The sequence below is a fragment of the Excalfactoria chinensis genome, chromosome 5 (assembly GCF_039878825.1).
Source record: "Excalfactoria chinensis isolate bCotChi1 chromosome 5, bCotChi1.hap2, whole genome shotgun sequence".
Classification (NCBI taxonomy): domain Eukaryota; kingdom Metazoa; phylum Chordata; class Aves; order Galliformes; family Phasianidae; genus Excalfactoria; species Excalfactoria chinensis.
Genome location: NC_092829.1, coordinates 9,458,141 through 9,478,606, shown reverse-complemented (window position 1 = coordinate 9,478,606; position 20,466 = coordinate 9,458,141). Strand labels below are relative to the sequence as shown.

The 20,466-nt window shown below is 53.8% G+C and overlaps 1 protein-coding gene across 2 annotated transcripts; it reads left to right on the top strand.

The window, feature by feature from the left end:
- Positions 1–3,692: 3,692 nt before the first annotated feature.
- On the top strand, positions 3,693–20,298 carry AMN (amnion associated transmembrane protein). 2 transcript variants are annotated; one of them, XM_072338553.1, is made up of 12 exons: positions 3,693–3,844; positions 5,849–5,967; positions 6,074–6,118; positions 13,771–13,858; positions 15,042–15,277; positions 15,793–15,930; positions 16,012–16,114; positions 16,746–16,828; positions 17,220–17,406; positions 18,189–18,363; positions 19,867–19,969; positions 20,062–20,298. In XM_072338553.1, the coding sequence occupies exons 1-12, from the start codon at positions 3,799–3,801 to the stop codon at positions 20,170–20,172; spliced, it is 1,434 nt and encodes a 477-aa protein (XP_072194654.1). In that variant the 5' UTR covers positions 3,693–3,798; the 3' UTR covers positions 20,173–20,298. The 2 variants fall into 2 exon arrangements, with proteins under 2 accessions (XP_072194654.1, XP_072194655.1); XM_072338554.1 differs by lacking the exons at positions 3,693–3,844; positions 5,849–5,967; positions 6,074–6,118 and adding an exon at positions 9,421–9,715 and having other exon boundaries at positions 20,062–20,297.
- The last annotated feature ends 168 nt before the right edge of the window (positions 20,299–20,466 follow it).

Below are 20,466 nucleotides of genomic sequence, written 5' to 3'. Positions count from 1 at the left end.
GAGCAAAAGAAGTGGTGAAAGAGGTGATTTCCACTTCCTTCCCCGGTGCACTTGTTCCATGAGTCGCATGTGTCACTGTTTCCTGCCCTGCTGGCTTAAACCCTGAGGGCTGTCACTGCTGCTCAGTGCCTGGGTTTATCTTATACTACACTACACCTAAACAGGCACTGCCCTGGCTCTCCTCTCACCTCTCTCCCCTCACTCTACTTGCTCCTTTTGGTCATAACTACCAGAACCAGAGATGTGGTGACTCAGCAAAGCAATCCAACACAGCACTTGTGTTATGGCAAGTACTTTTCCAGAAGCAGGGTGTGGAAAATACCCCAGGAGAGACCACGGTGCAGAAATGCTGTAGGTCAGACAAACTGTAAGCTCACATGGCTCTGAGGGAAAGCACGTTCAGACAGCCCTTTGGGGTGGCCACCAGAGCCAGGTCTATCAGTAGCTGATGATAGAGCATGGGTTACTGCTCTTGTGTGTCCCATGGGCTCCTGAAATTGGTAAATGGCCCACGGCCCAGACTGGGAGACAGCAGGAGATCTGAGATCCCATGTGCCAGGCTGGCAAATGTGGATGAAACTCCATGGGGAGTGGCTTTGGCCATAGAGACTATGAATTGGATTCAGAGGTGTTTGGCCACGACTTGTGGTAGTTACAGCTGGTAAAGACTTGTGTTTTGACAGCGTGGCTGTGCTGATTAGAGGCAGGAGTTGTTTGCAGACATTGCTGTGGCACTCAGCTGCTGCTTTGTGCCAACACAGCAACTCCTGCAGAGATTATTTAGATCAGCCCTGGCTGATGAAAACAGCATCTGTCTGAGGGAGGTTGATGAGATGCCTCCCAGCGTGCCTTGTGACATCAGCCAGTAGGAACACAGGTGATGCTGGAGCTGGTCCCCAGTTATTGCCCTCTTAGCAAGTGTCTTAGGGTAGAAGGTGGAGGCCAGTAAATGCTGTCAGTCCCCAGGGTCTATAAAGTAATCTTATCTGAGCTCAGGGGCTAATTAATGAGTATAGCAGGGATTTGGCTCAGGAGTGGAAAAACAGGCTGGGGTGCTCAGATCCTAAATCCACCAATAATGTAGTTCTGTAACCATCCGTTGCCCACATGCAGGGAGCCCTTGATCTCCTTCTTGTGGCTCCAAGATAAACAAGTGCGGCTTCAAGTGGTTATTGGCATCCCACTTGTCCTTCCTCCTTGAGCCCACATGGCCACTTCACCATCACCTGTGCTCAGTGTTGCTCTTCCCAGTGATGTTTGAAAGCGCCCGTGTCCCTCCAGCCTTCCTGCTGCAGCACAAGGCTCCACTTCCCCTTTGGAAAGGCTCCAGTCTCCTTCAGAGCACTGGGTGCAGGTTTGGGTGCCACAAGACGATTACTTAAATGACTCAGAGCCATGAGAGTGTGTCCAAAATGAGGGCTATGAAGATGGAGAAGGATCTGGATGGAGTGCAAGGAGTGTGAAGGGTGGCTGAAGTCATTTGGTTTGCTCAACCCAGAGCACAGGGGGCTGAAGGGGCCTCATGGTAACCTGCAGCTTCTCACAGCAAGAGGAACAGCGCTGAGCTCTACTCTCTGTGACAGTGGCATTTAGAGGGCTGTGCGGCAAGTCGGAGGCACGTCACCCACCTTGGGGTTTGTTATTCACAGCAATCAGTGCTTTGTGCCACCAAGCACAGCACTGAGCTCCCTTCCCAGCCAGGAAGTGCCATGACTGGGAACTGCCATGGCAGGAGAAGCACCTTGTGTTGCTTATTTCTGCTACAGACTGTGACTGGCAGTGGGAAGGGATGTGTTTGTACAGCAGGGAAATGCAGTGGCTTAGTGTTGAATGGCTAAAGAGATTGGTGCCTCTGTCTCTAATACCACTTTATAACTTATTGCTGGGGAGGCCAAGCATCTTTGTACGTGGTTTTCCCACTCCTCATTGCCAATGTTCTTGTTCTCCCTGGAGCACCGTAAAGCCATAGATTGGGTTGGAAGGGATTTTAAGCACCATCCAGCTCCAACCCCTTTGCCATGAGCAGTGACACTACCCACCAGCTCAGGCTGCCCAGGGCCCCAGCCAAGCCGGCCTTGGGCATATCCAGGGATGGGACATCCACAGCTTCTCTGGGCAGCCTGTGCCAGGCCCTCACCACTCTGAGTAATTAATTTCTTCAAAATATCTAACATAAATCTACTCTCTTTTAGTTTAAAGCCATCGCCCCTTGTCCTGCCACATCCCCTTCTAGAAAGTCCTTCTCCAGGTAGTCAGAGCCTGTGTAGAAAGCATGCTGCAAGCAGCAAGGAGTAAACCTGATAATCTTCAGGCCGGGGCAGTAGCTCTCATTGCTGAAGATCAATTTCTGCTTCCTTTCGTCTTTATTTCTCTCTGTGCCTCTGCCTGACCCAAAGCTCACTCTCACTCAGCCCCCTTTTGTGGCTGTAGCAGAGAGGTGGGAACTCCAGTCCCAGAGAGAAATGCAGAGCAAATGTCAGGCTGTTCTGCCCCTCGGCTCCTAGCCATCATACAGCAGTGAACAGCTGTCCCCACATCAGGTTTTACTGGGACCTTCCACCTGCTCCAGATGTAGTGCAGGATGCTGAAGCCATGGACAAGTGTGTGCCCTGCCCTCTGCACACTGCAGGCCTTTCTTCAAGCTGTTACAGCTTGCAGTGTGTACATCTTCTGCCTTTAAACTAGAGATTTTGGTGCAGCCAGCTTTCACCTGATGATCCCCAGGGAGTGATTTGTGAGCAGTAATGAGTGCAGGAGCCTTTCACCTCGAGGACATCTCTTGGCATCCAGCTCCTTGTGCGGAAAGTGCTGACTGAATTTGGGCTGATGCCCAGGCTGGAAATGCTGCTCGTGAGCTTCTTTGTTTGGTAAGTCCATGAGTGATGCCCTGCTGGGGACGAGGGTGATGGGATGGGCGTTGCTGACCTCCATGGGGCACAGTGCATCAACCTGTGCTCTTAGTCCTGTGCTCACAGCATTAAGATTTTGGAAGATGTGAGAGGTGACGGCTGCCCCCATTCTGGAGGCACCCAAGGTCAGGCTTGACAGGGCTCTGAGTGCCTGGCTGAGCTGTAGGTGACTCTTCTCGCTGCAGGGGGTTGGACTAGATGGCCTTTAAGTGTCCCTTCCAACTCAAATGATTCCATGTCCAAGTGATTCTATGTCCAAGAAGCAGTGGGTGGCTTCATCGAAACTCTCCCCATCTGCAAAGGCTGTTTGGAGGCAGAGATGGAGGGGAAAGCACTCATCTGCACGCCTGGGGTCAGAGGGGACAGTGGGGAGGGGAAGGTGGGAACCTTTGTCCTCTCACCACTGTCAGCTTCAAGGGAAGTAGCGTGGGGCTGTGTGGCACATGACGGTAATGAGCAGATCAGCTGTTGGCCAAAGTGCAGTTACACATTGTTGCTTGAAGCTGCTCTCTTCCATGAGAGCTCACTGAATAATACCTGGAGGCCACTATTAGTAATTATGGGGTTGTCAGGGAAGGGTACTGCTGGATGCACATGGCTGTTTGCTTTCACCCCTGTTAGCATCCACTGCTGCTGCTCTCCCCTCCACATCTCACTCCCCAGAGGTTTTTCCAGGCTCCCACAGGATGCCAAGGACATGGGAAGCTTGGGAGAGGAGCTGAGAGCACAGTGGCTGCTGGGACTGATGAGGGCTGAGGTGGGTGCTGGGGAGGGCTGCTTCCCACACTGCCTTCCTGCACCACCTGCACAATGTGCTGAGCCCATCACGTGTCCGTGATGGTCCAAGGTCCGGCTGGGCAGGGACTCTGCAGGCGAGTGCTGCAGCAACATGGGGAGCAGCCTGGCTTTCCTCCTCGGTGTCCTGCAGCTCCTCGGTGAGTACTGCCCAGGGCTGCACTGCGTGAAGGGAGGGGTGACCAAGAGATGTCCATTTGCAGTGTGCTTTAGCAATCATTTTCTGTATCAGAGCTGCAGGCTCTTGCAGTCTGTTTGTGTTGAGATAGCAAAATGCATTTCAAACTGGACAAAGCAAAGGATGGAGATGGGCTCGGGAGCCCAGGCTGCAGTGTACGTATGGCACTGCTGCACCCCTGCAGCTCAGGTTTTCCTGGTCCTGCCCGAAGCTTGCAGCTCTGCACTGCAGGATCTCTTTTCTGTTAAATATGCATGTTGCTTTGATGTTCAAGGACTGCGCTTCCCTGGAGACCAGGCTGATTAAATAGCACGCTGATATTTCCTGGGCTGTGGAGGGTGCAGGAATGTGTCAGAGAAGCTGCATGGGGAAACAAGGGTACTGCAGGAGCGGGTTAACCTCTGCAGCCCGGGCACCCCAGCTCCACGATGGGCTGCATGCTGGGCAGCACGTGGAGCAGGGCTCAGTCCACAGCACATCTTGCAGCTGTGGAAGCATGAAGTGTGCAGTGGGGCCTTTCTGTCAGAAGGACGCAAGTCCACAGCATGGGTGGTGCAGCCCGCATTGACTTTTTGGGGTCTTTTCCATTCTGAAGCTCTGTTCAGCTCTGAACCAGCAAGGACCTCAGGTCCATCCTAGTCTTCCTTCTGTTAATGACAGCTTGCTCTTGCCGTTTCTCAGGACCCCCTTCCTGAAGCAGCTGGAAGCCATCTCTGCTGTCCTCCTGCCCCCCCGGTGCCCCAGCTGCTCATGGCTGGGCTCCACCATCTGCTCCTGTGTTCTGCTTTTCATTCAGGTTAAAACCATATTGTTTCCTCTTCGTTCAACAGTGGTTCTGCACAGTGAATGGTCTCAGCAGAGCCCCTGGCAGACTCAGCCACTACAAACCTGTAATTACGCTCTGAAGCGATCATTACACACTGATAAAGCCTCTGCAGAGCTGCTTAGCACAACCAGCAGATCTCCTTCCATCTCTGGGACTCACAGAGCTCAGGCACTCTGCAGTGCCCCTTCTCCATCAGCCGCAGCCATCCAGCCCCCTCTCCTCCTTGCCTGGGGTCCCCTCCCCCACCTGCCATCCAGCACCCAGCTGACATTCCTGCACACTCATCCACCAGCTTTGTGTGTATTGCTGTAGTTCCCCTCTCCCTCTTTCCTTCCTTCCTGAAAAGATTAAGCATATTAAGAGGAAAAGTTTTCGCTTTTCTTCTTCTTTTTCCCCCTTCACTTTTCTGTCTTACCATCCACACACCTAAATTAAATGGCTCCAGGCTGCTTGAGATTCACCTTCAGCTGAATGTGAATTTCCTACACTGCACCATCCTTGTGATCTTGGAAGCCTGAGGGGGTGGTGGTGCTGGACATCTGTGTTTCCAGCCTCAGGCTTTGGGGCACCAGTGCAGCTGCACCACTGAGCCCCAAACATGATACCAGCCGACAATTTGTGCTAAGCATGCCAGGGGAGGCTCAGCTGGTATCAGGAAAGGGTTCTGCACCAGAGGGAGATGGACATGGTACAGGTTCCCCAGGGCACTGGGCACATCCTGAACTGCTGGAGTTCAGGGAGCATTTGGATGATGCTCTCAGACATAGGGTTTGGATTTGAGGTGGCCTTGTGCAGGGCTAGGATTCAGACTCAGTGATCCTTGAGGTGACCAACACAATGGTGAGGGCCTTCCTTCACATCCCTCAAAGCCTGGTAGGTCACCTACCTGTTGCTGCAGTAAGCACGGATGTTGTCACTGCAGAGCCATGTGAGGAGCAGGGAGATGGAGGCAGTCACGGTCCTGATGCCCCAGATTTGAGGTGTCAAGGTGGTGCAGCACACAGGTCTGAATATCACAAGTGTGGCTACAAACCCCATCACTGGCCACACCAGCAGCTGCGATGTCCTCTGAGGGTCTGGTCTGTGTTGGGATGTTGCTCATGCAGTACTGGCTCAAGTTTGCTTCCCTGCTCCTCCTAGCTGCCACCATGGCTGCCTACAAGAAGTGGATTCCCAACACCAATTTTGAAGCAGCGTCCAATTGGGATAAAGCGCGAGTCCCGTGTGCCAGCGACCAGATTCACTTTGAGAAAGACAAGGTATCAGAGTACTTTTGTTTTCTCCTAATGACACCAGGCATGCAGAAAGCCCTTCACCTGCCCATGCAAAGCATGCTTAGGCTTTTTATCTTTGCTTTCCTTCCAGGTGGTCTCGGTGTTTGTCAGGTCTACCCACGCACTGAAGGACATGGTGAGCAATGCACAGCCGGTGGGTGGATGTAGGGGGCTGTGATGTGCAGCCCATGTGAGTCTGCAGTCCTCACGTGCCGTGGTCCGGTCAGACCACAAAGGAATCAGAGAATCATTAAGGCTGGAAAAGACCTGTAATTCATCTAACCCGGCAGCCCACACACACCAGTATTGGCAAGTAAACCCTGTCCCTAAGTACTACCCCTACCTTCCCTTGAACACCTCCAGGGATGGTGACTCCCCACCTCCCTGAGCAGCCTGTGCCAGTGCCTCGCTGCTCTTCTTGAGAAGAAATTCTTCCTAACGCCCAACCAGAAGCCTCAGCTGGGTTGAGAAGCAGCAGTGAGAGCAGTCCGTGCTGGCTGGCACTGCGCAGAAACCAGCCAGGAGCAAACAGCTGAGTTCCAAGATTCTGATTTCATGTTGGCAAGTAGGGGAGAAATGCCCCCAAAACACTTTCTCTTGAAAGAAATTAACTTTCTCTCTGGGATGGAAGGGAAGAGCCCTGCCACACAGCCCTCTGCAGCAGCTTGCTCATGGCACTGCTTGCATGGAGCAGTCACTAGCCCTGGGCTGAGGCTAAGTGAAGCTGACAGAAAAGCATTTTGAAATGAAAACAAACCATTGTGGGAAATCCCAGAACGTTGCTCAAGAAAATTCCTTTCAGATGCCATTGTTTGTCTGATTTTTCTTGTGAATTATCAGCCCGGAGGCGCTGAGACGGGCACAGGGCTGTGCTGTGAAGCACGCGGGGTTGGAGGCCTTGGTTGGCCCATGCCAACACCCAGCAGACTGGCGACATCCCACCCAGCGGGATGAGACCCCAGCAGAGTTTCTCTCTCAGTTTTAGACTCAGCAGAAAATCGGGTTTTGCTCTTTTATTGGCCATTAAATGCAGACGAGCCCTTGAAATTTACGTGGTGTAATTTGTTCGGGCTGTCTTCCCCGTTAATGGTTTTGATGCTTTAATAACGCCCTGCACCACATTTAATCCCGCTACAAATATTTGGAGGAGTTACTTTATTTATATGGCATTTAAAATATGAATTTGGGAAGGAAAGAATGTACTTGGGAAACGCGTGCAAATGTAATGTAATAAATGATGTGGAATTTACCCAGAGAAGAAAAGAGCAAAATATCACTCCAGTAGATTTTATTTTACTTACAGATGAATGTATAATATTTCTAAAGTACTTTCATCAGAGGACTGCAAAGTGCATAATTGCAAAGCAGCATTATTCATTACATCATTAGCCTTTCAAAAACAAGCTAAAGAGCTGAAATTAGGAAGCCCAAAGGCTGGCCGTGTGCTGGGAGCGGAGGCGAAGCAGCCACCAACAGTGGCACCTGTGGGAGCAGAGCTGGAGGCCTTGGCTGGGTGCTCGGGGGCAGGTTTCCCAGCACTGATGGGTCAGTTCAGGGCAGCTGAGTGGCACCAAACTCCTCCCTGTCACCGGTCAGGCTGTCGTGCTGTGCAGCTCATTCAGCAGCACTTCTGTGCTGAGCATCTGAACTACAAATGGTGGAGGGAGACCCTGTCCCTGGGGGTGTTCCAGAACCGTGGAGATGTGGCACTGCAGGATGTGGTTAGTAGGCATGGTGGGATGGCTTGGGGTTGGACTGGGTGGTCTTAGAGGTCTGTTCCAACCTTCATGATTCTCTGATTCTAAGACTGCCCAACTCGCAGCTCTCTCCTCTTGAAGTATCCCCATTGGCAAGGCTCCATCCCATCAATTTTCCAGGCGTTGTAATGAACATTTGAATTTCACCTCCACCACCTCTCTTTCCCCCATGTGCTGCCGTACTCTGTGGTCACCAGGTGATAAGGAGGCTGCCAAGATAAAGGATTTCACAAAACTGAAATCAAGCACCTGAGCTGTTCTGACGCTTGTGGAGGTGGCATGAAATTCAGCAGCGGGGTCATTAGGGAGCAAATTGGTTTGGAGGCTTTTTGTAGCAAGGCATGGCTGCACCTGCTCGGATGCTGGCCTTGCCACACTAGAGAATTAATCACTTAAATCAGCAGGAATACATTAAGCTTTGGAGTCGCCATGGAGATGCTATACAGCCTTCGGCCAAAAAAAAAAAAACCCCAAAAAATGGAGCTCAGTTCCTGCTGTGGTATCACAGGAGGAAATTCATGGCTGGGGAGGGGGTTTGGCTCTCATTGACTTTCATGAGGATGGTGCTGATTGTGCAGGGGGTGCAGGGATCTGCTGCATGGCAGGCGGAGAAGTGGTGGGAGGGCTCCTGTCCTGCTTTGCCACACACCCCATGCCCACTGTTCCCCCTGGCACAGCTGCTTAGTGGAGCTGAGCCCCACAAGAACTGCAGCCTCCAGCACTGGCACTGCCCGCATCCCCTGGGAGCTGCTGTCAGGATCAGGGGCTGTGGGGGCACAAAGCCCACTTCCCTCAGCTTTAGGGGAAGGCTCTTTTTTGTCCCATTTGACACTTGTCCCTAATTCAGCTACACGCTAAATCCAAATCCAGCTTAAATGTATGTGACTTTGAAGCATAACCATCACTATTAGACTGGATTTTCCATGGTCTTTAGCTGCCTAAAATTGCAGATAAATATTTAGCAGCTTCCAGAGAAGCCTGAAGGTAAATCCACCAAGAAAAACCCACAAAAACCAGAGGTGCTCAGTGCAGTGGTGCTTAACAGGCCAGCATGTCGCTGAAAGCCCATGACCCAGCAAGGAGCCCAGCACCCTGTGCACTGCCAGTGCCCGCAGGGCTGCTCTGCGCCGTGCACTGGGTTCTGCAGTCCAGCCCAGCCCAGCTGCACCACTTGGTGTGTGTCTCACACGAGTCCTGGCTCAGTGCTGGCCAGGGGCTGCCCTTGGGAGCAGGGATGATGCCGCTTTCTATTCTGGGGGCACAGGTGTTGGGTTTAGCCAACCACGTGTGCAGAGCAGCCTCGTGTAGTGTACACAGTCTGGGGGTCAGGGCACAGTGTGAGCATCGCCTTCTGCTTGCTGCTTCTCCCCAGCTCAGGGGAAGAACGTCCATGTGCTGGGCATCTCTGTGCTTTCAGTCTCCAGCACCCATCCCAGCGCCTCCGAGGTGCAGCTGCCCCAACCCTGTCCCTGCTGCCCAGACACTCGTATGGGGCACCGGGGTCAGACCAGGACCTCAGCTCCCAGCTTTATATTTTTAGCTGCCTAATTGTGAGAGCAGAATGTACTCGGCTTTGCTGCAGGATGCTCCCGCTTGGATCCTGGCAGAGATTGATCTCGAAATGCCAATTGCTCTCCGGGGGCGCTGGCTCTAATGAATCGCAATGCTTTGTGCTCACCCCAGGCACCACGCTCTCCTCCCCCTGCTTCCGAAATGGCAGGAATGCAGGTTCAGGAGCCTCACAGAAGGAAATGTTTTCCCTTTTCCTGAAACGAAGGTAAAAAAAAATGTCACTGCAGCGCGTGTGGCGGCACATCGTTACAAGCCCGAACCCTGCGGGCTGTTCTCCAGCAGCGCTGCCGCTCAAGGTCTGCCTGAGGACGAGGTGCTACGAAGCAGCCTTTTGCAGCCGGCCATGCCTATACCTCACTGAGAGCATTTGTCTCTTGCAGCGGGAGGAGCCTACAGAGCCTGCGGTGAGCAGAGGGTTGTGCCGGGGGCTGGTGGCCAGGTGGGTGCTGGGGCAGCTCTGGCTCTGTGTTGCAATTCCAGCTGCTCTCCTGCACTCACTGCCCTTGACCAAGGAGACGAGCCGAGAAAAATGAGCGGAACTAATCCGGAGTAGATGTGTCAATAGCTCTAAGCCTCTGTTTGCAGCTGCAGCCTTAGCTCCGTCCTGACACGCGCTCCCACAGGTGCCGGTGGTTCACGTACCCAGCTGCTGCGGGCTCTGTGTCTTTGCACTCATTTTTCAGGCAATGCAGTGCAGATGCTCCTGATGTCCCCTCGTCCCCCTGCCCAGCACAGCCACGTGTGTGCGGGCAGTGGGCGCAGGTGCTGCTTCACCGAGGGACCGAGTGATGAGCAGACGCAGCAGGGGAACCTGATCCTGCATTAAGCAGAGCGCAGCCGCGCTGCTGCCACATGGCCTTGCCTTGCAGGGGGCAGGCGGGGACGCGGGCAAGGAGAGCAGCCAAGCCCTCATTAGCTTGCAGGGGGTGATGCCACAGTGATGATGTCCCGCTGGCACGCTGCTCTGCCGTGCCCTGCCTGCTGCTGGGGGTGAACATAGAGGGACGAGCTACCTGTTTCTAGCCATGCGGTGATGCTGCGATGCTCCAGGCCCAGGAGTGCAGGCAGTAGCAGGAAGAACAGCAGGGTGAGGCTGAGCCCAGCAGCATTGGGCTTGGAATGGAGCTGAGGGTGAGATTCATCCAGTCAGGAGAGTGGGCAAACAGAGCCCCTAAGGAACTAAAGCTGCCCTGCCTGTCTCTTGCCTGTCCACCTGCAACCTGCAGGCTGCAGCTGCCCCAGCAAAGCAGGAATGTAAGGGGTGAGGCAGAAATCCACTTCCTCTCATGCTGATGCTTTTGGTGGTTGGTTGCACACATCCTGTGTGAGGTGACATAGTTCATCACTGGAGCAAAGCTGGGGTGTGCTGGGGAGCGGTTAAAAGCTGTGCGCTCGTGTCTTTGCTGTTGGATGAGAAGAAATACAGGTGGTTCTGCAGAGAAGAAAAGCAGAGGTGGCTTCTGCCTCATCTTCCTCTCCCTCTCTTTTACATTTCAGCAGTTTCATTTTGCTTTTCAGCGGTTTCATTTTCACTTATGGGTTGAGGTAGCAGGACAGCAGCACGATGCTGGGATTGCACGTCTTGGCTGAGAACAGGGAGGGGCCTTTCCTGTCCTTCTTTTTTGCTGACTTGGACGAGAAAAAATATGACTGTGTTTCAGTTGTCGTTACATTTGGTAATGAAGAGCAGGGAGATAAGTCATCTACCAGTGTCAGGGATGGGAAATGATTAGCGAGACTCCGAGCCTGCTGTATTAATGGCAGTGGAGTAGAGGTTGGCAGTAGCCAAGGAAAGCAGATGAAACTGCCAGCTTTTGGCTCTGCTCCTTTAGTACATGTCACTGCTCAGTTCAAAATGTACTTGGAAAGGGGCCCAGCCTATATGTAATTCCTATACAAAACTCCCAAATGCAGAAAGCTGCTGCCCAACCAGAGTCTCCGTTAGTGCTCTGCAGTGATCCCAGGTGCTTAACCCTTTGCTCTTTCTTGCCCAGCTCATTGCAAACCACCGAGTGGGTTCCCACTGCCTCCCTGTAGGGTCACTGGTGGTGAGAATGTGGCATCAGCTGCTGATGCTGGGGCCAGCCTCAGAAACTCCTGCTGTGAAGCAGAAGTGTGGAGATCTCTCTTGCATTTTGTTTTCCTGCAGATGAGGTGACTCCACAGCCCACCTCACAGTGCAGTGTTTGGGTGAGTGGGGACTGGGACACCACAGTTATGTCCTCGTGGGACATGTGGGCAGCCCTTCCTGGGCTGGGAATGTCCCTGCAGCCCAGGGCTATGGCCTCTGCAGTGGAAGGGTCACTGTAGCTCCTCCAGAGAGGTCCCACCTCCTCCCTGCTCTCTCCACATCCAAGCTAAGAACCACAGTAGACTCTTAGCAGGCTGTCTTCCTTTGCTGTGGGCATAATGCACGCACAGAAGGTTCTTGCGTTGCTTCTGGGAGCAGTGAGAGTGATGCAGCTCACAAATACATGTATGTACTTGTCTAAGTATGGCCTTTGAGGTTTTTCCCTCCTCCTTGTTGAATTGTAAAGCTCCAAAGGAATAGCTTCCTGGACAGGAAAACTCATTGCATCCTGCATGGTCCCCGTGGGGTGTTTGGGATGCTCCAACCCATAGCTGTAGCCAAAGCTACTACTCTGCTGGGGTAGAATAGGACTACTACTAGTAGTAACTCTACTAGGGAAAGTAATGTCCATCAGGCAGGGCTCATCCACATGGAGGTGGTGGTGAAAGGCTGGCACTGCTCCAGCCATCAGTGGCTCAGGGAGAAGGGACTTATCCTTCCCCAGCATGTGCCACCACCTGCTCCTGCATGGGCTCAGAGGAAAACTAGCCAGGGTACTTTGCTTGGTAAAGGAAGCTGCTAGTGTAGAGCTTGGCCAGCTTATAAGCAGGCTGAGTCCTGAGCCTCAAAATGTCACTAGGAGTGACTTTTTCATTGGCAGCCAAAGGGCACATTTATTTTCCTGGCAGATCTTTCAGCCTTTCTCAGTGCTTCAGTGCTGGTAAAACTACCCAAGAGTAATAGGGGTTTGGAGAACATGATGGCATGGTTTCCAGTGAAGCACTGTTCATGCTGTGGGCTCATGAGGCAGCATCCATAGGCAAACATCTCTTTGTGGCTGGTGGGAACATGACGTACCTTGGGGTAGAAGATAGCCGGTCCTTAATGATTTATCTCTCTGCCTCACACCCCCCTGTTTTTTTGTCTTTTGTTTTGTTTTGTCCAGAGCTGAGCACCATATGATAGTGCTGAATCTGATACCCTCACCAAGGTGGTCATGTGTGGGACTGAGCACCCTCAGGCAAAACCGCCTCAGGAGCAGAGCTATCGCAGCCACCTGCAGCACTCAGTCATGAGTCTCGCTTTTTCTAACCTACATGCATATTTAAAGAGCAATTAAGTCAATGTAACCTCAGAATCTCATCTAGCACGTTTCTATGTGAGCACAGGCCATGGTGTGTGGGCACAGCTCAGCCTGGAGGGCTGCCAGCTGCAGGCAGGGAGGTGGTGGAGTCGCCATCCCTGGAGGTGCTGCAGAGATGTGGCACTGAGGGACATGGTCAGTGTGGTGGGGGTGGGTTAGGGTCGGACTGGGTGGTCTGAGAAGTCTTTTCTAGCCTTAATGATTCTGTAGTGCTACACCGCTGGAATGAGTGAGAGGAGAGCAGAGCCTTGAGCATCACTCATGCCTTGATGCATGAAAATACTGGGGGAAACCCAATCTCTAAATGGAAAATGAGCTGGGCTGAATAAGCTGTGTGCTATGAATGAGTCCCTGACTCAGTCACTTGCTGCAGCCCGGCCTGGAGCAGCTGTGCCAGCTGGTGGCTACAAATCCTCCCCACCCCGGCCCTGGGGCAGTGCTGTACCTGCAATGTGGGCAACGTTTGTCCTGCAGACCTCCCTCACACCTCGCACAGGTGCCACCAAGCTGGCTGTGATGTTTGAGCAATGGCAAGTGATGCCCACAGAGAGCCATTGTCAGCCCCCATCCCTTAGTCAGCCCACTGCCCAGCCAGAACCCACTGGAATCCATCACTCCCCAACAGCGGAGACACCTCTAGGCATAAAGGAATCAAGTTTTGCATGGCATCCAAATGTACAAAGCCATTTCAGAGTTGTTGGGAGCACGTGTAAGCAAGAGGAGGAGGGAACTGTGGAAAGAGCTTAAGTTGCTTTTTCCTGCTCTTGTTTCCCTGAACGCTTCGTGGTTTTCTGTGTTGCTATAAAATAAAGTGCAACCCTGCAGCATCCCCATCTGTAGAACACGGAGACAATACCTTTCCATTACACGGGGCACAGGGAGGGTGACTCCTAATGACTGTAAAGTGCCTTGGAGATGGTGAGTGCAATTGGCAATCTAATAATTAGCACCGTTATTTGATGACAAGCCTGGGTGGCTGGCAGCGGGGCTGCACAGTAACACTCTGCATCCCTTTCTCCCTTTAGTACCTTCCCCTGAATGGAGAATTTCTGCTGGCATCTGGTGCTGGGTTTGCAGCTTTCGATGGCAGCTGGGACCCGGGATGTGGCTCAGGTACGGCGTGCAGGGCTGACAGCAGCCATTCACATCACAGATCTGGCACCAGCATTGCTACAAAGGCCTCTGCTGTCCCACCTCGGTGCGGGGTGACTCACCCCTCTTCAATCCAACCTTCTCTTTGATGGCTTCCCTCACATCGCATCTTTCTTCTCCTGCTACATCACCTGTCTTTTAAAAAAAGTGATTATAGCAAGGGAGGCTTTGAAGTTGTAGCAGGGAGGTAAATATTGTTTGTATTTTACCCTGCCTATTAAGCGTGCAGCCACATCAAAGCCCTCATTTGCTTTGCCATGGTACTGCTAAAGAAAACCACTTACGGATTACACAGCCGGGCCCCTGAGTGCTGAACCACATCGTTTTGGAGCTGCCCTTCGGCCCCACAGGTGTCTGCACACCGGTGTTTGGGCACTGCCACATCCCTCAGCGGGCAGTCAGTCTCACACTGAGATTCCTGATGAGCAGCTGATTTGTGTCAGTGCTGCTTATTTACCTGAAAGCTGTTGTTAGCAGGGGAGATGTATCAGAACCATGGAATGGTGTGGGGTGGAAAGAACCTGCTCCAGCAGCTCCATGTCCATCTTGAGCTGAAGGCCCCAGGACTGGATGCAGAACTCCAGATGGGGCTTCACGAGGGCAGAGCAGACAGGGACAGTCCTTCCCTTTGCCTGCTGCCACCAGCCCCTCGATGCAGCCCAGGATACCATCGGCTTTCTGGGCTGCAAGCACACAAGGCTTTGACCTGGCCATGCGATGCTCCCATGGGACAACGGGCATTTCTGGGCAGCTTTCCCAAATGGATTCCTGCAAGCACAATTTTAGAATGGCTGCAAATAATCTCATGTGCTGTATGATCTGGGAAGCTGCTGGGGAAGGGTAAGCAGAAGCAGTGCACAGTGTGACCACCAGGGAAATGGCCAATGGTAAAATGCTGCTCTGGTTTGGGGCTTATCTGCTAATAGGTACAAGGCTGAGCATGTTTCTGCTGGTCTGCAAATTTGCAATGAGAATTTTCATACCTGTTTGTACCTGATTGAACTCTATATTAGGCTCTGTGGCTGTTTTCCTCCCTAACCATATGATTAAGCTTTGAAGAAGAGGAATAAAGATCTCCTGGGATCTGCAGCTGGAGTTCTGCACCAGCTTTACTCAAGCAGTGGTTCTCATTCTCTCCTATCAGGTGCAGTGCTGAGTTTTGCCAATGCAGAGCAGCGCTCGTGGTTCAACCCAGAGCTGTGGCAGGATGTGTCCTCCAGAGTAGACCTGGAACCGGCTGGCCGCATCTTCCTCCTGGATGAGGAACGTGTCCCGTGCCAGTACGACCACGTCATCTTCCAGCCTGAAACCTCCTTCCGAGTAAACCTTGACTCATCGCGGCAAGTGATCCCTGTTCAGAGCATCTCACTCATGGGCCAGGTAATGGGGAGCTGGTGCGAAACCATTTTGGCACCTCCTTGCCACGGGACCATGAAGGTGCAGCATGGCACCCTGATGGATTTGGGGCTATTTCCCTGCTGGCATCCTCTGTGCCACCAAGGGGCTGCCCTCCTGCTCCAGCCTGATCATGCCCCATGGGCTCACAGTTGTCTCCCAGCTTTGCTTCTGTATCAGTGTATAATTGATCAGCGGGATAATTATAGAACCGCTGGCAGCCTGCTGTGCTGCAGCCCAGGCAGATGACAATCCCCATCCTTCTCAGTCAGATGAGCTGAAGATCACAGCCTCTGCAGTGGCAAGCAGGCACTGCCTCCAGAAGCAGAAGATGCGGAAGGCATCTCATCACTAATCTGTTATTTGCTCTGCTGCACTGCCTGGGATCTGCCATTTTGGGGCCAGGCGTCAGGGGACCCGATAAAACCTGATAGCCTGAGTTCTCTGGCATGGATGCTGTGCTGGAGTCGCACGGCGGACTCTCGATCTTCTCCCTACAGGAGCTGAGCAGCCCTGAGGCGTGGGCCGAGTACCTGGGGAGCCCCTCTGCCACGTGGCAGTTCCATGGCAATGCCACCCTGCAGGTGACGGGCACCCGCTGTCCCCACAGCTCCGGCTGTGCCTGCGGGAACTCCCAGGTGAGGAACTTTAGGGGCAATTTCTTCCCATCTGAAGAAATTGGGGAGGGGAGGGACTGACCCTGCCTTGCTCTTCTTTAGGATGGAGACCGCATCTGTGCATCCCTGCTCAGGGCAGAGGGGTGCCCGGTGCTGGCGTGTCACAGCCCTCTGCAGCCCCTTGGCCACTGCTGCGGGGTCTGCGGTGAGTGGGGCCCACCGAGTTGGTGTCATGGGTGCTTCTCCATTCATCCACCTGGCAGGTTGTTAAGGAGCATTTTTTCATACACGGCCGTACTGAGTTTCTTGGTATATTGTACCAAACTCATTAAGAAATGCACCACGTGTTTCTCTGCTGTGCTCTCAAAAGCAGAGCCTCTAAAAGCCATTAGGAGAATTTCATGTTTCAGCAAGTGTTCGCCAGTGTTTTTTTCCCAAGGAAAATGTTTGAATCACCGAATGCAGTGCAGTGACACAGGGAACACGTGTCCCCTCCTCTGTGCCTCACAGCCAAAGCCACGGCAGCTGCCGAGCTGCAGCCTTGAGATGTAGCTCAATGAGGAGCTTCCCGTGGCAATATGGGGGAGGGGGCTTCCTGCTGGAGTATCATGGGAAACAAAAGCCCAGACCCACTGATGGGAAGGGAAGCAAGAGAGGTGAAGTTTCTCCAGGCCTCATTGCCTGCAGACACCCCTCCTGGAGCCCAGTGTGACCCAGCATTATGGAGATGCTGGGGGTTCCCAGGTGCCTTTTGGGGCAACCAGAGCCATGTTACCACCACAGTGCTCTGCCCTTCCTGGCCTCTGATTGTCTGTCTGTCTGCTTTTGAACCGCAGGAGCCGTTGTCACACTAGATTTTAAGCCCGAATTTGACCTGCAGCAATACCGGGACAGAGTGGTGCAAGCGTGGCTCAGCCTGGTACGTCCCAGGGATGCAGGGTGCTCCCCAGCATCTGGAGCCTTCACATACCAGGTTTGGCTTCCTGGATGTGCTGAGTTGCTCTGGGTGCTGCTGCATCCTCCCTCGCTCCCCACAGCACCCACTCTGCTCAATTGTGGTAAAAACTGGCTGCCCGCTGCTGAGCCTGAGGGGGGTTTGCTGGAAATAGCAGCCTAGAAAGCATGGGGGGTTCTCAGCTCTGAGCTGGCTGGAGGAGGAAAGCAGCAGTAGGGATGGCAGCTCTGCGGTGGGGCTTCTGTGAAGATTTATAGGTGGCCCTCGAGGAACGTCCATCATAGCTGTCTGCAGGAGGGATTCATTTCTGCCTACTGCTCTGACGGGCTGTGTGTGTCTGTTGTGTTCTGGAAAGCCCAAGTATGCCGGCGTTCAGATGGCCATCTCCAAGGTGCACAGGGCTCACACCTTCCTGGGACTCCTCCAGCGGGGCTCCACACCTGTCATCCAGATTGTGCTGGTTGATGGCGAGGCCGGGACGCAGACGGGCACTGCTGCAGAACAGCTGGCTAGAGACATCATGGGTGACATCGCACAGCATGGTAAGGGCCTTCGGTTGCATCGAGGGAAGTTCAGGTTAAGAAAAACGTTGCAGAAAGAGTGGCAATGCATTGGCACAGGCTGCCCAGGGATGCGGGGGAGTTGCTGTCCCTGGAGGCGTTCAAGAACCATGGAGATGTGGCACTGAGGGATGTGCTCAGTGGGCACAGTGGGGATGGGTTGGGGTTGGACTGGGTGAACTTCGAGGTCTTTTTCAACCTTAATGATTCTCTGACTCTATAAACTCTGCCATCCTTGGTGTCATAGATCTGGGGGCACCCAGACCCTCTCACCCCCTACAGCCCCATCACTGCTATGCCAGCAGTGCAGTGCTGGGAGCTGTGGGCTGTAATAGTGGCACAGCTGGAGCTCCTGATTGCCTGCAAACAGCACAGCACACTAAGAGCTCTGTTGTGCTGCCTGAGGTCCGTGTCCCTTCCGTCTGGGCTGGCACAGCTCCGTGCCTTCCTAACACACATACGCTCTGCTTTTCTAATGACTTCATTAGCGAGCTTTGCTTAGCCCAGAATTTCACGGTTTTAATTGTAGTGGTGTGAGTGGAGCAGCACTGCAGGATCAGGGGTATCAGGGTTGGCAGGGACCCCTGTGCCAGCCCAGCCCTCTTGTTGCTCAGTGCCAAGCTCAAATGAGTTCTCTTCAAGGATGGGGGCTCCACACCTCTGGACAACCTGCACCCACATTTGCCCACCTGTGCATCACAGGGTGGAGTTCACGTAGCCCTATACGCTCTGTCTCTCACCTCATTCCTTCCTGCCTCCCATAGGTGAAGCTTTGGGCATTCCAGGCGGCAGTGTGGAGGTGGCCACTGGCAGCGCTCTCAGCGGGCAGGCAGCAATCCATGCCTCCGGGCAGATCGCATCAGGGACGGTCCTGGGGCTGCTCTTCGCTCTGCTGGTGCTTGGAGGGCTGCTCTACCTCCACAGGAAGGGAAAGCTGAGGTATGAGCAGGGCTTCTGCAGCAGCATATGGCTCGTGTTGGATGTTAGGAAAAATGTCTTCTCAGAGATCATGACAATGCATCGGCACAGCTGCCCAGGGAGGTGGGGAATCACCATCCCTGGGGGTGTTCAGGAACCATGGAGATGGGGCACTGAGGGAGTGGTCTAGTTGCCATTGTGGTGATGGGCTGATTGTTGGACTTGGTGACCTTGGAGGTCTGTTCTGACATTAATGATTCTATGATTCTACACCGGAGGCAGATCATGACTCCGCTGGCTTCCACCAAGGGTCCAAGGAGGGGATGTTGGAGGTGTGGAGCGGGAGGATGGGTTGGCATCCTTAGGACATCACTTGGCACTGCGCTGTGCTGCTGGGCACAGCCTGCCGTGGCTGCCCATGGAGATCTCCCATTCCTTGCAGCCTTTAGCTGGCAGCCTGATGGGAACAGAGAGCTGCAGCTGCCAGCTTCTAAATAGCAATGCATCAAAGCCATGCAAAGCAGCTCTGTAGACATGAAAGGGGACGGCAGCTCAGGAAGCAGCTCTTCCCCAGTGTGTTCATCCCAGCTCCATGAGCGTGGGCAGGAGCAACTGACCCTGAGCACTTTATAGCACCGAGGGCATCGCAGTCGCTACAGGAGAGCTGTGCTGGTACCTGCTGGGGGGCACGGGGCCACTGCTGTCTGTGGGCAGGGATGCTTCCCCTGCCGCTTGGCACGTGCTGGTGTAACACTTCCCAGCAATAAACCAGTGCCTCCATTTAATTCCTAAAAAAAACCTCCCAGCCTCGTAATTGTCACCTGATGATTTATAGTGCACTGACACTTCCTTGGATGCCGGACAGGCCTCTGAAACCCGCTCTGTCAGCAGTGGGAAAGGAGGTTGTGCAGCTCCCAGAGATGGACTGAGCCCATGTCCCCAGCCGCCCTGCCCTGCCGTGTGTCCCAGGCAGCTCCAGCCCGTGGGACATTTGCTGGCCAGGTTTTGGGGTGGGAGCTCCTGGGTGTGCCCCCCTCCAGGCAGGCAGTGCTGGGTGAGATGCCGTGAGTGGGGACCCACTGCTCAGCCCCCATTGGACGCTGTTTGGGATGGGGAGCCTTAGGGTGAGAGTAATGCAGAAACTCATAAAGCGATGACGGTGATTAAGATGATAAAATGATAACTTGATAAAGGCAATGATAAAAAGTAATTAGCGCTTGTTGAGATTGCAGCGGGAGCAGGTGGCAATTCATTTCAGCTCAGGAAGGGAGCGCGATGGCTCTGAGGCAGAGCGCAGCAGGGCCATCATCTGCGAGCTGACCGGCGCTCCCTGCAGGATGCAGCCCCGGAGCTGAGCTCGCTGCCTTCTGCTCAACATGCAACACCCCATTGCAAAGACAGCCTGAAGCCTTTATCCCTGCGCTTCCTATAGAGCTACTCAAGTGGTGACATCTCGGTGGGGGGCTGCAAGGAGGGCAGTGGCAGGGCTGGGGTTTGAAGGGGTGATGCCATGTCTGTCCCCAGGCTGTGGACGCCTCGTCTCCCCCGGCTCTGGAACAGAGCAGAGGACCTGAGCAGCCCCGAGCCAGGAAGTGGGAAAGGCTTTGACAACCCCATGTTCGATGTGGTGAGTGGCCCCGTTGGGGGCATCGGGGGTGCTCAGTGGGGGGGGGGTTCTTCCCTTCCCCACCCATTGCTTCTCTTTCCTTGCTGCTGCAGGAGCTGCCGGGCACTGGCAGTGTGGAGAAGACGCTGCAGGAGATGGCTCCTGAGGGCCACCAGGTGTTCTACCTCAACCCCCTGTACGACCCCAGCGAGACCGAGACATGATGGCACAGCCACAGCCTTCCCACAGACATTGGTGTGTGGCTCCTGGTGGGGTCCAGGCCATGGGCAAGCTGAGCCCACCTGAATAAAGGTGATGGTGTTGGAAATCACAAACCTCCTTATGCAGCACTCGGCCTCCTGGTGCCTCCTTTGTTCCCATAGTGTGAGTTTTGGTGGTGCTGCTCTCTGTAAGGCAGCAGCAGGGTGTGGGTCTGGGCCTGGCTGAGGGACGGAGGGGACAGGCTCTCTGCTTGCATGGCTTGGGGCAGTGTTGGCACAGGGTGGCCCTGGTGATGT